The sequence below is a fragment of the Trichechus manatus genome, unplaced genomic scaffold, assembly GCF_000243295.1.
Source record: "Trichechus manatus latirostris isolate Lorelei unplaced genomic scaffold, TriManLat1.0 scaffold00209, whole genome shotgun sequence".
Lineage (NCBI taxonomy): Eukaryota > Metazoa > Chordata > Mammalia > Sirenia > Trichechidae > Trichechus > Trichechus manatus.
This window is the reverse complement of record NW_004444145.1, coordinates 854,301-873,652: the sequence shown is the minus strand read 5'-3', so window position 1 is coordinate 873,652 and position 19,352 is coordinate 854,301. Positions and strand designations below refer to the sequence as shown.

The following is a 19,352-nucleotide window of genomic DNA, read 5'->3' as shown; positions in this document are numbered from 1 at the left end:
TAACTATATGGTGCTCAGCTACTACCACGGACTGCTCTGACAGGGATCAAAATAGAAGGTCCCAGGCAGAGCTGGAGAAAAATGTAGAACAAAATTCTAACTCACAAAAAAAGACCAGACTGAGGACTTCTGGGCAACACGGTGCTATAGTCAGAAGCACCACGCCGTCCCTCCACACCAAAGATCAGAAAAACTAAGTCAAACAGTTACATGTCAATCCTGAAACTCAAGCATCAAATGAAGAGATAAAGAACTCAGCCAAGCACCAAACGGAATAAGAAACTGACTGAGAACAGAGAGCAGGGAGATACATGTAGAGGTCCCCTATCAGCTACTGCAGGCTGGATCCGCCACCTTGGACTCCTATCAGAGATCAGCGAACAGGGGGTATGAGAAAGCAGTTTCATGGAGCTTCCAGCAGGAGACATAACAACTGGCAACCAGTGATATACTCTTGCCCACCCCCACCCTTCTTCACCCCCACTTAGCCTCCTCTGCTTCCTGCAGCCACAGTCTCTTGGCCAGGAAGCACCCCTGGCTGGCTCCGAGTGTCTTTTGTTGGCTGCTGGTGTTACTTTTTTCCGCTTCTTTAGATTTCTTCCTTACCTCTCACCACCTCCCCCCTCCTTTCTTTCAAATACCTGGCTCTGTGTGCCATCTTTACTTCTTCCTGATAGGCTGCGAAACACTGCTTGACTGTGAAACTGCTTCCCGGCCCATGCCACCACGCTAGTAGGACCCTCCAGGGCTTTTTTTTTGCTCTGATTTGTTCTGTTTTGATTTGTTTGTTTTCTTTTTCTTTTCTTGGCTTGGGAGCCCCTTCTAGCCAGGAAGTACTGTATGGCTTGGAAGTTACTCCCTTACTCTGCGCAGACGTACATGGACATCCCTGGGGGCATTTCTTTTTTCTTATTTGTTTCTTTGTTCTGTTTTTTTCTCTCTCTTATTCCCTTTTTGTCCTTCTTCATTTCCATTTTCTCGATTTATTCATTTTTTTCTTTTACCCTTTTTCTTTTTTTTTTTTCATTTTTGTTTTTCCTCATTTCTCAGTCTCTCATCTCTCCCCATTCCAATAGGAAGCTCCCTCAGCACTCTTTTTTGTTTGCATGTATGTTTTTGGATCCTGTTCCTCTCTTCTCTCTCTCATCTTTTCCATACCCATCTTAGCTCCACACATCACAATCTACCCCCTCCTTCCTACCTACTTGCACCAGGCACTGAACATCACACTCCCAAGCAGCACAGGCAAGGCATAGTGGAATCTGCCCTGCACTGATTCCTGGTCTGCACTGTCAGCCCTGGTACATGCCACAAACAACCCATCCCAGCAACTCCCCTTCAGCTAGACCTGCCCATACCTGAGTGACTGACCCTGCTCATTGGAGAAGGAAGTGAAAAGTATCCTGCCCAGAGACGAGCAAACAACAAAGAACACACAGCCCACCTGCTCAGACATAACCAAACAAAACATAAAAGGAGGATGAAACAAACAAATCTACAATCAATAAATGAGGAAAATAACCACTGAATGCACTGAAGACAGCAGACAATATCAAAACATTTACAAAAACAGGACAGGACGGTTCCAGTAGGCGCCCAAAATAAAACACCAGATGACCTTCTAGTAGAAAAAAAGGCACTACAGCTAACTGATAGGGAATTCAAATCTCTAATATTCAGAATTATCCAAGAGTTGAAGCAAAAAGCAGACAAAGATGAGGAAAAAATAGACAAATTCATGGAAAAGGCAGAAAAATTCATGGAAAAGGCAGAAAAATTCATGGAAAACAGAAAAATTCATGGAAAACACAGACAAAAAAATGGAAGAATTCAAGAAAATAATACAGGAACAAAATGCTAACGTAAATTCACAACTAGAAATCATACAAAAACAATTAGAAATCCAAAAGATAAACAACAAGATTCAAAAATGGATAGTGTCATAGAAGGGCTGAGGAGCAGGTTTGAAATGATGGAAGATAGGATTAGCGAAATCGAAGACAAACACTTGGATACAACTCTGAGGAAAAATCAGAAAAAAGAATGAAGAAAGATGAAGAATCCCTGAGAATTATGTGGGATTCAATCAAAAGCAAAAATATGCAAGTGATCGGAGTTCCAGAACAGGGGGAGAAAACAGAAAACACAGAGAGGCTCATTGAAGAACTGCTGACAGAAAACTTCCCCAGTTGTCATGGTAGACGAAAAGATGACCATCCAAGAAGCTCAACAAACCCATATAGGATAGACCCCAAAAGAAAATCACCAAGGCATATCATAATCACACTTGCTAAAACCAAATACAAAGAATCCTGAGAGCAGCTTGAGAAAAACAAAAAGTCACAAACAGAGGAGAAACAATAAGACTAAACTCGGATTATTTGGCAGAAACTATGCAGGCAAGAAGGCAATGGGATGACATACATAAAACTTAGAAAGAAAAAAATTGCCAGCCAAGAATAGTATATCCTGCAAAACTCTCGTTCAGATATGATGGTGAAATTAGTTCATTTCTAGATAAACAGAAATTAAGGGACTATGTAAAAACCAAACCAAACTTACAAGACTTATTAAAGGGAGTCCTTCAATCTGAGAACAAACAACATCAGACCACAGGCTGAATATAGGACACAGGATTATACTAGCCAGATACCAAGTTAAGAAATGAACTCTTAAGGACTATGCAAAACCAAAAGAATTACAACAGGGAACCAGAGAGGTTAATCTGTAAATGACAAGAGCATCAGAACAATAAAAGAGGGAATAAACAGTATAGGTATAGAACCTTCTAATGGAGAGGAAGGCAAGGTGATACAAAGTAATAATAGACTGGTTCAAATCTAGGAAGATAAGGGTAAATCCCAAGGTAACCACAAAGAAAGTTAACAAACCTACTCATCAAAATAAAGAAGAAAAACATAAAGTCTCAGTAACAACAAAACCTACAAAAACAGAAGAAACGGAAAAAAAATCCACAACCAAAAGGAACTCAGCACAGGAGAGTAAGAGGAACAAAGAAAATGTCAGCACCACAAAAAAAATAAAAGCACTACAAAATGCAATCCCACTCCTAGGAATATATCCTAGAGAAATAAGAGCTCTCACATGAATAGACATATGCACACCCATATTCACTGAAGCACTGTTCACAATAGCAAAAAGATGGAAACAACCTAGATGCCCATCAACAGATGAATGGATAAACAAACTGGTACATACACACAATGAAGTATTACGCAAAGATAAAGAACAATGATGAATCTGTGAAGCATCTCGAGACGGATGAAACTGGAGGACATTATGCTGAGTGAAATAAGTCAATCACAAAAGGACAAATATTGTATGAGACCTCTACTATAAAAACTCATGTAAAAGTTTACACACAAAAACAAACAATCTTTGTTGGTTACGAGAGATGGGAGGGGTGGGAGGGGAACTAAACAGACAATAGGTAAGTCGTAACTTTGGTGAAGGGTAAGACAGTACACAATACTGGGGAAGCCAGCACAACTTGTACAAGAAAAGGTCACGGAAGCTCCATAGGCACTTCCAAACTCCCTGAGGAACTGAATTGCTGGGCAGAGGGGTGTGTGGACCACGGTCTCAGGAAACATCTAGCTCATTTAGCATAACACAGTTTATAAAGACAATGTTCTACATTCTACCTTGGTGAATAGCATCTGGGGTCTTAAAAGCCTGTGAGCATCCATCTAAGATACTCCACTGGTTTCACCCCTTCAGGAGCAAGGGAGAATGAAGAGAACAAGATACAAGGAAAAGATTAGTCCAAAGGACTAATGGACCACAGCTACCACAGCCTCCACCAGACCGAGTCCAGTACAGCTAAATGGTGCCTGACTGCTCTGACTGGGATCACAATAGAGGGTCCCGGACAGAGCTGGAAAAGGATGTAGAACAAAATTCTAACTCACAAAAAAAAGACCAGATCTACTGGCCTGACAGACTGGAGAAACCCTGAGAGTATGGCCCCCGGACACCCTTTTAGCTCAGTGGTGAAGTCACTCCCTAAGTTCACCATTTAGCCGGGGATTGGACAGCCTCATAAAATGGGACTATTGAGGCACAGCAGTCCAGGGACAAGGACTAGAAGGCAGGAGGGGACAGGAAAGCTGGTGATAGGGAACCCAAGGGAGAAGGGACAGTGTTGACATGTCATGGAGTTAACCACTGTCATAGGGCAGTATGTGTACTGTTTAATGAGAAACTATTTGTTCTGCAAACCTTTATCTAAGGTACAAAAAAAAAAAAAGAATTATCTACGTGAGATCAAATCGACAACAGCAACTCAAAAGGTTTGATGGGAAGCCTAGGGGACAGTGAGTTGAAGATAATGGTGATGGAATAATTTGGAAAAGGATAGTGAGAATAGCAGCACAACTGGAAGAATGTAATCAATGTCACTGAATTATACATGTAGAAATTTTTGAAATGGTGTATCTTTGGCTATGTGTATTTTCACCAAAAAAAAATAATAAAAACGTCCTCCAAGGTCAAGAAGGGAGAGTGTTGACACGTCATGGCGTTGTTAACTAATGTCATAAAACAATATGTGTACTGACTGTTTAATGAGAAACTATTTGTTCTGTAAACTTTCATCTAAAGTACAATAAAAAACTTAAAAAAAGACCAGACTTACTGGTATGACAGAGAGTGGAGAAATCCCGAGATCATGGACCTTGGACACCCTTTTAACTCAGTACTGAAGTCACTCCTGAGGTTTACCCTTCAGCCAAAGATTAGACAGGCCCATAAAACGAACAGTAATACACGTTGCTCAACCACGTATGAGACTAAATGGGCACACCAGCCCAGGGGCAAGGACAAGAAGGCAGGAGGGGACAGGAAAGCTGGACTAATGGAAATGGGGAACTCAAGGTTGAAAGAGTGTTGACAAGTCACGGGGTTGGCAACCAATGTCACAAAACAACATGTCAGTATGTGTATTAATTGTTTAATGAGAAACTAATATATTCTATAAAACTTCACCTAAAGCAAAAAAAAAAAAAAAAATCTAGAGGCAGAGCAGTCTTCCAAAACCCAAAGGCCACTGCCATCGAGTTGATTCCAACTCATAGTGACATTACAGGACAGAGTAGAATTGCCCCACAGGTTTTCCAAGGCTATAAATCTTTACGGAAGCAGACTGCACATCTTTCTCCCACGGAGCGGTTAGTTGGTTCAAACAGCCGAACTTTCAGTTAGCAGCAGAGTGCTTAACCATTGTGCCGCCAGGGCTCCTACAGCAGTCTCAGGACTGGTTAACTCAGGAGCTCAACACCCTATCAAGAACCAGGTTCTAGTATCTTTCTGCTCTGCCATCTTCAGAGTATTAGCTTTTGTCCTCACGTTTGCCCCTTCGTGGTCACAAGACAGCTGCAGCAACTTCAAGCATCACACCATCGGTAATGCCCAAAGGTTGCAAGAGAAGATCCTTTCCCTGTGTTCTTCTAAGGGCAAGGAAAACTTTTTCCCGATAGCTCCCTTTCTACCACCACCCCCACCTCCCCCACAGATATTACCTCACCTCTCATTTCCATAACTGCATCAGGTGCAGAGTTCCTTAACCAATCTCTGGCAAGAGAAACAGAATTACCTTGATTAGCTTAGCCTGAGATTTACGCTGGTGGTAGAGAGGCCCAGCCCCCTCATGCTCATGGCTACCCAACACCTAAGATATGCAATGGTGGCTGCCACATCTGACAACCTAGGACAGGTGGCCTTGAATTAGGGTTGTGTGTATATGGTCTGTCACTACAAACCAAAGGGGACATACAATCAGGTATATTCCCCATAGTAATCAGCAGTGATCTGCACCAAATAGGTACACCAAAAATAATTAAACCTACAAACTGGAAATGATTGCTACAGTAGTATAACTAGGTATGATTACCTTGGCCAAGAGCATTTCGAAATTAGTCTACGATTGGGCTAGACATCTCTTGTGAGCTGAATGAGGTTTGATGAGAAGAGTGGCGGCAGTAAGGACAGATTTACATCCCCCCCATCAAAGAATTTATTAAAACTGATTTGTGAATTAGATGACTTTGTATAACTAGGCAATCTGCAATAAAACCCATATATTCTGTCCTCATTTAAAAAAGAGAAAAAAGAAAACTTCTAGTGATAAGACAAGTGTTTAAAAGCACTTGCTGTATCATGACCAAAGCAGACGGGTTTTTAGTTCTGTAAGGTTCATTGATTCTGTGCATTTCTCTCCTGCTGCAGACTTGAAGGGAGTGTTAGAGGGGGAAAGAACTGTCTTCCCAGAACCTGTTCAGCACTGACACTCAGAGACGTGAGGCCCTTGGAATGTGTGGGGCAGAGACAGGCTAATGAGATATCAGCAAAGGAGGCCTTCTCCATGGGGCTGACTGCCAATCGCCACCCCTCATAGCACCTACACCAGGGCGTCTATTTTCCCTTCACCTTCTGCTGTCCTGTGTCTCCCAGACGGCTGTCCTGGCACTGGGCCACAGGAACCATCTGTCTGGGGTCATCTCTGCCAACAGCACCTTGTGGCCTCAGCTGACAGAAACTGACCCTCCCAGCCCCAGTGCTGAGGGAAGCAATGCCCCAGGTGTGAGCTGTCCTACCTGCACGCTGGCTGATGTCTTGTCAGCAGGAGTCCAGGCAGGTGGCAGCAGCTGTCCTGCAAGGACACCATATCTCCCCATGAGCTGAGACTTGATTCACAGAGCTCAGAGGGAGGCTCCCCTCACTAGGGAAGCTACAACCTGGATAGTGGGCACCAGCTGGCTTTGCCACTCTGGATCAGCGTACGGCCACCTGGGCCCAGGAAGGGGGCTCCTGGGAGGTGTTCTGACAATCAGTGGCATATCGAGATCTCCTTTCTGCTGCTCCATTTAGTACTTCAGGTGAGGGCTGGCATCAGTGGGCCTTGTAACCAGCACAGCCCAGGATATGGCCCTTCTCCCCAGAACTGGAATGGCCACCAGGAATGGAGCCTACTTCCCTGGCACCGCTGACAGGCTGCACGCAGGGTGGAGAGAGCATACACTTGGGGAGTTTGCATTCTGGGGTCAGATTTCAGTTCTGCTACTGGCTCTGTAGCCTTAGGCTAGATATTTGCTCTCTCTCAGCTTCCATTTCCTCAGCTATGGCAATACCTCACAGGTATTGTGAAGATTATGAAACAACAGAGATGTGAACATACCAGTCTCTTCCTCCCAGTCTCAGCCATGACTGGCCTCCCTTCCCCTCCCACAAGTCCACTTGGTGCCACACAGCCTCCTACAAGCTGGAGGCCTGAAGACAGGGCTCTCTCTAAGCTAAAATGTTCTGACCCACCTGGCCATTCTCTGGCCTGACAGTGGGCTGATGCCAGGTGCTTCCTAGAACGCGGGCTGACGGGTAGACAGGCAGGCCCATGGGCCCCTCAGAGCCACTCTTACTCCTCACCCCACTCCAGCTCAAAGCAGCTCTGCCTGGGACCACTCAGCGGCCAGCGGCCTGCACGGGTGGAAGCAGCTTGCTCCTTTGGTCAGGTCAAGCTAGGGCATACAATCAGCCTTCTATCCAGCCAGCCAGAGTCTGGAGTCACAGCCAATCACAGGAGCCAAACTCAGGCTTTTTTCATTTATCCCCATCACGCCTCAGCTCCATCTCTGCAGCCCTGAGTAGAGACTTTTCATTTGTGCTCAAGGGCAGATCAGATGATTGCAATAAAGCAGTGACCTAGACCTTGGGGTATATTTGTTCGTGCTGCAGGCTAACTTCTATTCACTCTCCCTGCCAGTGCAGGAGGGGAAAACTCATCATTACAAGGACATAGACCTCCGAACCACTTGTACTTTGCTCCTCCGATTCCCCAGACTCTCTTTTGCTGGAATTTTTTTTAAGCAAAATTCTTATCTTACCTTCTTTCGGCCCACGGTCACTGCTGCTTAAAGCTTTCAACCTTTTTCACATCTTGGCACATGTGAAAAAGAGCTCTATTTTCAAGGCTCACTAAGGTAAGCGGAGGGGGCTGCTCCAGGCCAGGGGGGACTGGTCCAGAGGTTTCCTGGCTCTCTAGGTCGTTCTGAAGGCTGATGCTCTGTATCCCATTCTCGGTGCACCTCTCAGGTATCATGGGGTGAGCCACGCTCGGCTGAATCAGATGACTTATCTGCTCCTCATTGTGGGTGCCCTATTCCCTGCAGTGCGAGCACCGTGGCTATCAGCTGATCTCCTGGGTGAGGAAGGTCTCCGCACATCCCTCTGGTGGCTGACTAGCCTCCCCACGGTTCATTTTCATCCTGGACCCTCCATGCTAGGGCTGCAGGAGGAACCTTACACATCTGATAAGTAGCAAAAGCCGCCTTTCTGCTCAAGGATGGGGCCAGGCTAGGCCTTACCCTGCTTTGAAGGGCACAAGACCACAGTGCTCTCATGATGCTATAAAACCATCCCCAGCAGAGCTGAAGTGTCTCAGGCTGCAATTAAGGCAGTGCTGTGCCATGCTGGCACATTCCCAGATGCTCTCCTCAAAGTCAGGGAGCTGAAGTGAGCAATGAGTAAGGGGTACAAACATCACTATTAACAGAGAGAAGGTACCTGAGTGTCATGGGAATAAGGTCAGTCATGGAGGAAAGGTTCACATCTGCAGCTCTGTACCCCTCCCCATCTCCGGCCACCTGTTAGGCATTCCCACTCAGGGGAGCCCCAAGCACCCAAAACTAGTTCTTCCCTCCTGAGGCCTGGCCTTTTGGTCATCATGGTCCTTTCCAATTGCTTAGTTCAACCTTACACTGTTACACTGTAACAAAATAGCAATCACCAAGCTCTGTAGCCAACAACATTTCATCATTTCATGCCTTGTTTCCCCCCAGCCCATCTGCTTATAACTCATCCCCTCTCCTTCAAGAACCACACCGCTTCAGCTTGGGAAAACCTCCAAATTAGGAAATGCTCCAATTGTAAATACACACACATGCTTCTTCCTCAATTTTTCTTATTCCTTTACTCAAAAAACTTCAAATATTCTCCATGACATACACTGGATCCAGCACCAATACCATAACAAACTATAAACTATTCTAAATTTTGTCTCAGCTAGGCTCTGCTTTCTCCAAGCAAAAACCCAAGTACCAAAATCTTATTTGCCATTGTAGGTTTGCTAAATATGGAATAAATCAGCATGATTCCAAGCCCTTGCCATGTGACTAATATTTTATTAAAGACTGACAGCAATAGTTCTGGTCGTATGGCTGATTTTCAGCTCTACCATTTACTGTTACCTAACCCCTTGCTACTACTCCACGTGTGGGCACAGATCAAGGGCGTCAGTATCACCTGGGGACATTAAAATGCAGTAGCTGAAGCCCCACCACAGAACTATAGAACATTAGTATCTACAGGTGATTCACATCCACACTGATTTTTGAGCAGCATTGGCCCAATCCTTTTGAGCCAGTTTCCTCACTCATGAAATGACTTTTATCACCACTCATCTCAGGTTTAAAATGGAAAAACGAAACAAAACCCCACACATAAAACCCTTACCACAGTACATGGCACACAGTAGGCACTTGAAATATTGCTCATATGATTAGGTGGATCCTCTGCCAGCCTCTTCCACCTTTAACTGGTCTTGAATAAGTAGGTCAAGTATTTACTCTGAGAAGCCAGTCTGACATTTAAAAAGAAACATCACTTTTATTGACAGTGAACAGCCACGGGGCAGTTTTACAGGACAACAGAAATAATAAGAGTCCCAAGACAACGGAGTGTACAATTGCAGCAGACAGGTTAATACTCTTCACCCTCATCCTCTCCCTCAGCACTATCTGCTCCAACCTCCTCATAATCCTTCTCGAGGGCAGCCATGTCCTCACGGGCCTCAGAAAACTCTCCTTCCTCCATTCCCTCACCCACGTACCAGTGAACAAAGGCACGCTTGGCATACATCAGGTCAAACTTGTGGTCCAGGCGAGCCCAGGCTTCAGCAATGGCTGTGGTGTTGCTCAGCATGCACACAGCCCGCTGTACCTTGGCCAGGTCTCCACCAGGCACCACAGTGGGAGGCTGGTAATTAATGCCAACCTTGAAGCCAGTGGGGCACCAATCCACAAACTGGATGGTGCGCTTGGTCTTGATGGTGGCAATGGCAGCATTGACATCTTTGGGAACCACATCACCACGGTACAACAGGCAGCAAGCCATGTATTTACCATGGCGGGGGTCACATTTCACCATCTGGTTGGCTGGCTCAAAGCAAGCATTGGTAATCTCTGCTACAGTAAGCTGTTCATGGTAGGCTTTCTCAGCAGAGATGACGGGGGCATATGTGGCCAGAGGGAAGTGGATGCGAGGGTAGGGCACCAGGTTGGTCTGGAATTCTGTCAGATCGACATTCAGGGCACCATCAAACCTAAGGGAAGCAGTGATGGAAGACACAATCTGGCTAATAAGGCGGTTAAGATTAGTATAGGTTGGGCGCTCAATATCAAGGTTTCTACGACAGATGTCATAGATGGCCTCATTGTCTACCATGAAGGCACAATCTGAGTGCTCCAGGGTGGTGTGGGTGGTGAGGATAGAGTTGTAGGGCTCAACTACAGCTGTGGAAACCTGGGGGGCTGGGTAAATAGAGAACTCCAGCTTGGACTTCTTGCCATAATCAACTGAGAGGCGTTCCATCAGCAAAGAGGTAAACCCAGAACCAGTTCCCCCACCGAAGCTGTGGAAAACCAAGAAGCCCTGAAGACCTGTGCACTGGTCGGCCTGCAAAAGAAAGAAGTTTTTAGTATTGAGAGACATCTGATGAAAGTTGCCAACAACTCTGAATCCATGATTACACTGATTGTGGTTTTTTAAATATTCTGAATAATATTTGGTAAGAAAGTAGTCATAAAGAGCTTCTAAGTGTTAAGTGATTCAGAGAAACTTTTCACAATCAACTTTTGGGTGAAAAATCTGCTAAAAAAGGCTGTTTAAAAATGAAATATTTTCATTTCTTCAAGGTAGAGGAATCAGGAGGTCTGGGATAGGTACAAGGCCCAGGTTTTGGTGACCAGGAGGGCAACCAATGGTGACCATGCTGTGACTGCAGAACAAGGGCAGCTTCCTATCATTTGGAGAGCTACCAAGGGCAGGCCTGGGACCTCCAGCCTGGTACAGTGGATGCCTGGGCTGGAGTGCACCTGAAGAACTTCCAATGCTTTAATGATGGAATCAGACTGGGTCTGGATCCACTCTACCAGTTACTTCCTTGCCATGTGACCTTGATCAAGCCCCATTTCTCTATCTCATTTTTCTACTTATTGAATACGGATAATAGTGATGTATCTAGTGTTGCTGAGAATTAAATGAGCACATGGAATACTGCTTGGCACAGTAAGCACTCAGTACACATGGCACTAGCTATCTAGAAAACTACTCATTCTGGTAAAAGGTAATTTACTACCAAAATTCTGTGAGAACTTTCCACCACTTAAATGGGCTATTCCATCTGGCAAACTACTACTCTATGAAAGAATGATCTTGACCTTTCAGACAACGTATTTTGTTAACAGCCCTTACTTTTCAAAAGGTGCTCAGATTCATGGATATCCTCTACTGACCCCTCAAGTTCACTTATGTTGTGGGTCCACACTCTGAAATAACTGCACAAGATCAATGTACAAGGCAGCCCTAGTATACCAACTATATCCATTAGCCTCATGTAGACATAGCAATACCAACGACAAACAGTTGTTTTGGTAGTTAATGACCTTCACTCCAGAACTCCAAATGGCTTTCACTAGGTTTATTTGTCCCTAAAGGCAGGTCCTGATTTCCAAGTCAGTGCCTGTAGCTAACAACTTGATTTGCAAACATAGGAACCATTAACCCAGTTTTGCTGGCAAGACTACCATAAACATGAGAAAAGTATGAACCATGTGTAATGCAAGAGCATTCTTTTTAGAATAGATCAGTTGTGGCTGGGCTTAGTAAAATGTGATTTTCACGACAAGTGACTCTACCTAGGGCCTTCATGCTTGGTTCTTGGTTAATTAATTACAAGCTGCCTACATGCCTAAGGAGCAAAAGGTCATCTGATCGCTGGGCTCTTAATTGAAAAATGGTCCAAACAGAACACTTCCCAACTTTACTGAGACGAATAAAGTTGCCAAAGATTTTTCTGCTACAGGGTCAGTCCATCCTGCCCTGAGCTCTAGTAGAAAAGCAAGGGCACTGTTGGTTTGTGATTATATCTCAATACCTTCAATGCTGCAACAACTGATAGTTGCTCCACTTTGTTGGAAGAGTTTCCAGTGTTTCTAGTCAGTGTTACACTGGCTTCTTCTGCTCTGAACTTTTTGTATTAACCTAAGGCAACAGCCTGGATTCTTTTAAAATGAATTTGATCAATTAGTTACATGCAGCAGCCAGCCACCTATTCACTAAGATGACCTAAAAGGGGATGTCTCAGCTTGAAGCAAGAAAGCTGCCTGTTTAATATGAACAAGGACGCTTAATGGCCTTAAATGTCAACAGGCTGTGCAGGCTCTCCGGCTCTCACTTTAAAAACAGGGAAATTGCCCTCAATGAATGAGCACAATGGCCCAAATCTGCTTTGTAAGGTACATAGGACTAGGCAAAACAGCACTTACCCTTCGCCAAATGATTGTCCCATAACCCATGACTGTGAGGTTTAGAAGTCCAGTTAATTTAGCGAGCATTCTAAGTCTCACTTTAGTGTGCAAAGATTCCTGTAGTTTGGTCTTTCTTAAAATTGCAAGAGAAAACTCTCCCCCGATATTAAATACTGTATTTACCAGCTTGCGAATTCTGTCCAAGACAAGGTCAATGATCTCCTTGCCGATGGTGTAGTGCCCGCGGGCGTAGTTATTGGCAGCATCTTCCTTGCCTGTGATGAGCTGCTCAGGATGGAAGAGCTGGCGGTAGGTGCCAGTGCGAACTTCATCTGCAAAAGGAAAACAAAGTGGCCACCCATCGTTAACTACCTGCACAAGCCTATCAGTGCAGCCCCCCAGGACAGAGCTGCTGTGCCAGGCCCCTGGGATCTCACTAGGGCTCCTGAGTTCAACTTACCAATGACCGTGGGTTCCAGGTCCACAAACACTGCCCTGGGCACGTGTTTGCCAGCGCCCGTCTCACTGAAGAAGGTGTTGAAGGAGTCATCTCCTCCCCCAATGGTCTTGTCACTTGGCATCTGGCCATCCGGCTGGATGCCGTGTTCCAAGCAGTAGAGCTCCCAGCAGGCATTGCCAATCTGGACACCAGCCTGGCCAACGTGGATGGAGATGCACTCACGCTGTGGGAAGAAGATAGGAAAAGCCAGAATATGACATATCTGATGAGACACTTAGGAATGATTCACATCTAAATGATTAATTAATCTTCAGGATAAGTAACCACCTTTCTGGAAGCCACTGGCGCCCAGTGACTATTTGACAAGCACCAATCTTTGTTGAAGACCTAATTCAGAGGAAATGCTTTGGAAAACCAAGGATTATGTTAATGACCTACTAAGTGTGATACTACCAACTCTGCTGCTAAAGGGTCAAGGTAGGCAAACCCCACATTTATCACTAACTGCGTGGCAAGGATCAGCACAAATCCAATTACTAGCTGAGAATGTACCCAGTCCTCACCTTCCCACATCACCACACCTCGTTGCCAATCAATTCTGTGGCAATTCCTCTCTCTGACTCTAACCACCCAGAGTTAGATCAGACCTCATGCCTAGCTATCCTCAACTGGGTCAAAACATCCCTGGCCACCTAAGGCCAGGTCATCAGGGACCAGGCCTAGGCTCAGAGGTCTGCACAACTCCCTGCACTTCAGACCAGCTGACCTCCCTCTCTCTAGTACCCTGGGACTAGGACACAAGCCAGAAGACTCTCTATCAATTGCCCGTGCAGCTTTTCCCTATCACCCAGCCACCCAGAGCTGGGTTAACACAAATCAACTGTGTACTGCCAGCCCCCCGCTGGCTCATTGCCCCTGTGTATTCGTAATTCTCTAGAATGGCTCACAAAATCTGTGCAGACTCTTACCTAACACTTACCTTTAAAAAATTTAGGATAACCAGAAAGGATACAACAAAAGGGATGCATCAGGTAAGGTCTGAGAAAGATCCCAGCAGGAGGCTTCCATTGTTTCCAGGGACTTGTCAAATCCTATCCAATGCATGCATGTTCTCACCAATCCATGAGGCCTCCAAGAGAGAGCTCCAAGGTTCAGAATCCCCTAGTCACTAGAACCTCAATGAATATGCATGACAGAAGCCTTATCGCATAGTTATGATCAGCCCAATCAATGAATATGCATGACTGCATCATGCCCTCCCCCCTCCCTGAAGTCAGCTTGCCAGGTATGGGGATGGGGGATAGCCTGTGTAGCCCCTACTTGCCTGGCTATTTAAGACAAAACCAAACCCACTGCCGTCGATTTAGACTCACAGGTATCCTATAGGACACAGCAGAACTGTCCCAAAGGGTTTCCAAGGCTGTAAATCTTTACAGAAGCTGCCTGCCACATCTTTCTCCTGTGGAGCAGCTGGTAGGTTCGAACCGCTGACCTTTTGGTTAGCAGGTGAATACTTAACCACTATGCCACCAGGGGCTCCTTTTAGTTGCTCGGGCTACTTTCAGAAAAGCAGATGCAAAAGGCCAAATCTGGTTCTTGGTCCCACACTAGGCCAGACCCTTGCTTAGTAGTCACATTAGATATTCAAGGTCAGGTTTCTACCATTTTTGAATGACATAAGCTGCTCTATAGCAATACATTTTCCCTAGCTCTTGGGAAATATGCCTGCGGATTCCTTAAACTCATGCAAAATTCCCCTTCCAGCTCTGATTCATTTTCTGTGTGATTGTGTAACTAGTGAGCTCATTCTGGTCTCTCTTGAATCCTGTCCTTGAAAAAGAAAGAGCTTCTCTCTCTCCCCTCTAAAACCAGCTTAAACCAGCAAACTGCAGCCATATGACTCAGGGAGAAAGTACTAGATAAGCAGCAGTTAGCTGTATTTTGAAAGATGTGGTCAGAGGCAGCCTGTAGAGAATTTAATCTTTAGGAAGAACATTTTTCCTTCACCAACAAATCATTGACACATGTTAATAAAGGCTAGTAAGTGCCATTAAGACTTCATAGAAAAACAAGAGTGTTTACTGCATCTCATCATCAGCCAAATTAGCTACTTTTTAGACTGGCAAAGGACTTTCAAAATATCCACACCAAAAATCTCTTGTTACATTTTCCCCTGAATAGCGGAGTTTCAAGTTTTTAAAAGCTGCTAATAGGAAACTAAAGAAAATTCAACACCAGCTAAGTTCTCAAAGGGCCTAGTTTCATAACCCAAGATAATACAACCCCCGAATCACTCACAACCTTTGACTTATGATCAGTCCTCCGCGCCTACACTCCCTATAAAACAATCATGGTCTCCTGACCACATCAGCAAGCTCAGTATTACCCGTGCCCACTTGTCTAGCTCTAGGGCTGTGGGAGAATGAGTTGTTTGTTCTAACAAGCCCATGATTATTTACCATTGCATCATGTTTACTTTTAACTGGACTGTGGAAATCCCGCAGCCCCAGAAAGCTGGAAAGAACCAGAGATCCATCCATAACAGCCCTCAGGCTCAAGGAAGAAACGTACCTGAGAAGATCCTCTCATCCTAAAGAAGCTGTTCTTTCACTGAAAACTTCTGAGTCAAAAACTTTTCATTGCTCACCAGTCTAAATCCTTTCTAGAAGCTTAGCAAAGTCAATGGCCACTGTTTGCCCTCTTCTCTCCCCTAGCCACTTAGAAGAAGAAATAAGACACAGGTGATGGATTCACTCAGTATAGCTTTAACCGAATAAGCAGCCACTACCCTAAGATCTGCGGTTGATGCTCTTCTGCCCTTTAGCACAAGCCCACTACTTTCTGAACCAGACTTTTACCAGTATCTTTTGGTCTTGCTTGTTGAAAAGCACCCAGGCAAGTTGTTAGTCAGATTTACTTTTGTTAACTGTGGCAGTCTCTGAAGAGGGGAACTGGTTTATTATTCACTATATCCTTCCCTTTTTAAAATCCTTTTTTTTGAAACATTTGTTTAAAAACATGGCTAATTCTAGGCAGGCCTGGAAGTTGTCCAAGATAGCTGTTTCCAATACCTTTGGAAGCTATACTGAAAATACTCAAATTGTGTACAACTTCATGTGTCTTGAAAACCGAAATAAAAAATACATTATCAGTCCCAGTTTACTGTGTGGTTTTATAAGAAACCCTTTTATGGATTCATTTTAAAAATCTCCCTGAAGTAGAAACGTTCAGCTATAAACACATAAGTTAACAATGGAAACGTAGGATTAGACACGTGACAGTTAATTATTCCCTTCAAAGGATGGGCCCGCCTCCCTCCTTCAGGTGGAATGGTGCAACTGGAAGCTTTGCTAGAGCCCGGCCACAGGTGACTCAGCAGCGAGTCACAGGGCGCTGGAGACGGGGCGCCGAGGAGCGTTCGCACCTTCCGTGCGGGAAGTGCTGGAGACAACCAGCCCATTCACCTTCCGGGGCGCAGTACGTACGCCAGTGGGAAGGTGAGATCATTTAAGGAAACGGGGTGGGGGGTGGATTTTTATTTTCCTCAGATCCTTGGGGGCCAATGTAAAGGCTTCCTGCCCTTTCTTGGGCGGTGGCGGGCCCTTGGATCAAGGGGGCTTTCCACTTCCACCGAGGGCAGTGCTGGGCCGCGGCTTCGAGCCTGAAGCAAACCCAAAAAACCGAGTTCATTGCCGTCGAGTCGATTCCAACTCACAGCGATCCTACAGGACTGAGTAGAACGGCCCCATAGGGTCTCCAAGGAGCGCCTGGTGGATGTGAACGGCCGACCTTTCGGTTTGCAGCCGTAGCTCTTAACCACTACGCCACCAGGGTTTCCAATGAAGGGCAAGTTCGGTGAACCCCGCTTCCCCAGTCCGGCCACCAGATGCGCGTTTGCCCAGACGAGTCCGGAGCCGTCCGGGCGCAGCCCCACATGCAGCCGGTGGCTCTGTGATTTCTGCCGCCCTTCAGACCGCGCGCTCTCTCTGCACCGTGCACCCGGGGTGAGGCTCCAGCCCGCACTGTCCTGGGGCCCCCACTCACCATGACGGGACTCCTAAGGGCTCCACAGGGCTACAGAAGGTGAGGGAACGGCGACAGAAACCTCCCACTGACAGACTACTAAGGAGTCTGGGGGAGAAGTAAGGGAGCGGCCGCTTCCCGCAGGGCCCTTTATACGCTCCCCGGGCCACGTGTCGGGAGGGCTGGCGCCGGACCCGCCCGGGCCGGACCCGCGGCCCCTCCTGGCCCGCGGAGAGGGGAGGGCGCACGGCGCTGATTGGTGGGTTCAAAAGTTCAAACCAAACTATTTAGAAGGAGCCAGAAGAGGTAGGAAGGGGAGGAGTAACACTAGGGGCAAGAGAACGGACCGGGTTGGGTAAGGAAGAGGACAGTTGGCGACTGGAAGGAGGAGGGGGGAAGTGAAGCAACCACACCATCCTCACTGGGTGCGGGGAGCATCAGGCGGGCAAAGCCCAAGATAGGTAAAGCTTCCGGTAAACTGAGCGGTGTCGGGAGCCCAGGAGGTAAGCCCCTCCCACCGCCCGACTAGTCCGGGTGGCCCCGTACCGTCGGAGGGGCGGCCCGCGCGGCTTCAGCCAGTCACCTTCGCACAGCTCCCTACAAGGTCTGGCCTGCGCACCACCCGCCCTCCCTTTACCGCCTGGGAGGGCCCGCCGCCCGCTGCTGGTCGGCCGCTTTCTTCTCGGCGAGTCCCGGCGCCGCCGGGAAGCCCCCTGCTGGAGCCGAGCGCTTGTTCCACCGGCAGCTGAGAGATTTCCAAGAGCAAAGGACTTGTTCCCCATTCTAGGTCTTAATTACGAAGGGGCTTTGAGTCTTACTCCCACCTTCTTGGTTGCTTTTCTTCACTCGTTTTTCTACCTTCTCTTTAAATGAACCCTTTGGTTCCTGACAATTTGTTCACAATCTCCTTCCCTAGGTGCTAACCAGGGCTTCAGACGGGTTCTTTCTGGTTCCGTCCGGCCTCTGCTGAGAATTTGCATTTCTAACAAGTTCCCAGGTGATGCTAATGCTGCTGGCTAGGGAGTCGGACCAATTCTGAGAACCACAAGTAGAGCTCGCTTGTTGCTGTGAAGTTGATTCCGACTCATAGCGACTCTATAGGACAGAGTAGAACTGCTGCATAGGGTTTCCAAGGAGCAACTGGTGGATTCGAACTGGCGACCTTTTGGTTAGTAGTCCTAGCTGGCAGTAGTTCTTAACCACTGAGCCACCAGACCTCCCACAAGTAGAGAAGTGGTTCTCAAATTTTATTATACATGAGAATCACCTGGGGATCTTGTTAAAATGTAGATTCTGATTCAGTACATCTGGGGTGGAAATGCCGGAAGTTCCTAAAAGGGTAGTCAAAGTAGGTATTTTTACTATTTACAGGTGAGAAGACGGACAAATCAGTAGGTGAGCAGGAGTTCTGGTGGGGCAGTGGTTAAAGTGGTCAATGCTAACTGAAAGGTCGGTGGTTGGAAACCACCAGTGGCCCCGGGAAAAAGATGTGGCAGTCTGCTTCTGTAGAGATTTACAGCCTTGGAAACCCTGTGGGGTCGCTATGAGTCCGAATGGACTAAGTGGCAGTGGGTTTTTTGGGGGGTGAGATGGAGCCGAAGTTAGAACCCAACTCTATGTGACTGTGCTCAAGCACTACCTTTTACTGCCTCATCCTAAATACACCGCTCTGACCTTCTCTCCAAAGGTTTATTTCTCAGAAGCATCCTTTGTTTCAGTTGTTTTTCTTTCTCTACAACTTCATTACGTTATCTTAGCTCTTAATCAAATTCCCTAACTATCTCTGGGTGATAGAGTTTATGAAAGTATTCAGGGAACAAAACTGATTATTAAACAGAATAGAAGTTACAGGGCTTTTTCCTGAAGTAGGGAAAGGCAAAATGAAAGCAAAACTGGGTTTTGGATACATAATAGATAGAATTCAGGATAAACTCCAACTCATACACACAAAATGGATACTCTGGAAATGTGATTACACACAAATTACAAATGCTTACTGAGCATCTATTAAGTCCTAGGATATTCTGAAGTTTGGAAGAACTTGGTTTGTTACCAAATATTTTAGTCTTTGTTAGTTTTTCAAAAAAATTTTTAAATTCATTCTACAAGTATATTTAGCACAGTTTTAGGTGCTTGGAAGATACATAATGTGAACAAAACTGACAGATCACTGCCTTACGGAACTTACATTCTAGAGGGAGATAGATAGGGAAGAAAGACAAACAGTGAACATAATAAATTATATAATTTGTTAGAAGGTGAGGAGTACT

General features: G+C 45.9%; 1 protein-coding gene across 1 annotated transcript; it reads right to left on the bottom strand.

The window, feature by feature from the left end:
- Window positions 1-9,653: 9,653 nt before the first annotated feature.
- LOC101354547 (tubulin alpha-1C chain) lies at window positions 9,654-17,217 on the bottom strand. The gene is made up of 4 exons (XM_023742382.1): window positions 17,104-17,217; window positions 13,060-13,282; window positions 12,783-12,931; window positions 9,654-10,746 (listed from the first exon to the last, which is right to left on the bottom strand). Exons 1-4 carry the CDS (start codon window positions 17,104-17,106, stop codon window positions 9,772-9,774), a joined length of 1,350 nt encoding a protein of 449 aa, XP_023598150.1. The 5' UTR covers window positions 17,107-17,217; the 3' UTR covers window positions 9,654-9,771.
- Window positions 17,218-19,352: the final 2,135 nt, after the last annotated feature.

Coding starts and splice junctions, on each gene's coding strand:
- LOC101354547 (XM_023742382.1), bottom strand. Junction 12,932..13,059: donor CCTGGAACCCACGGTCATTG/GTAAGTTGAACT, acceptor TTCCTTTTGCAG/ATGAAGTTCGCACTGGCACC. Junction 10,747..12,782: donor TGGACAGAATTCGCAAGCTG/GTAAATACAGTA, acceptor TTTCTTTTGCAG/GCCGACCAGTGCACAGGTCT.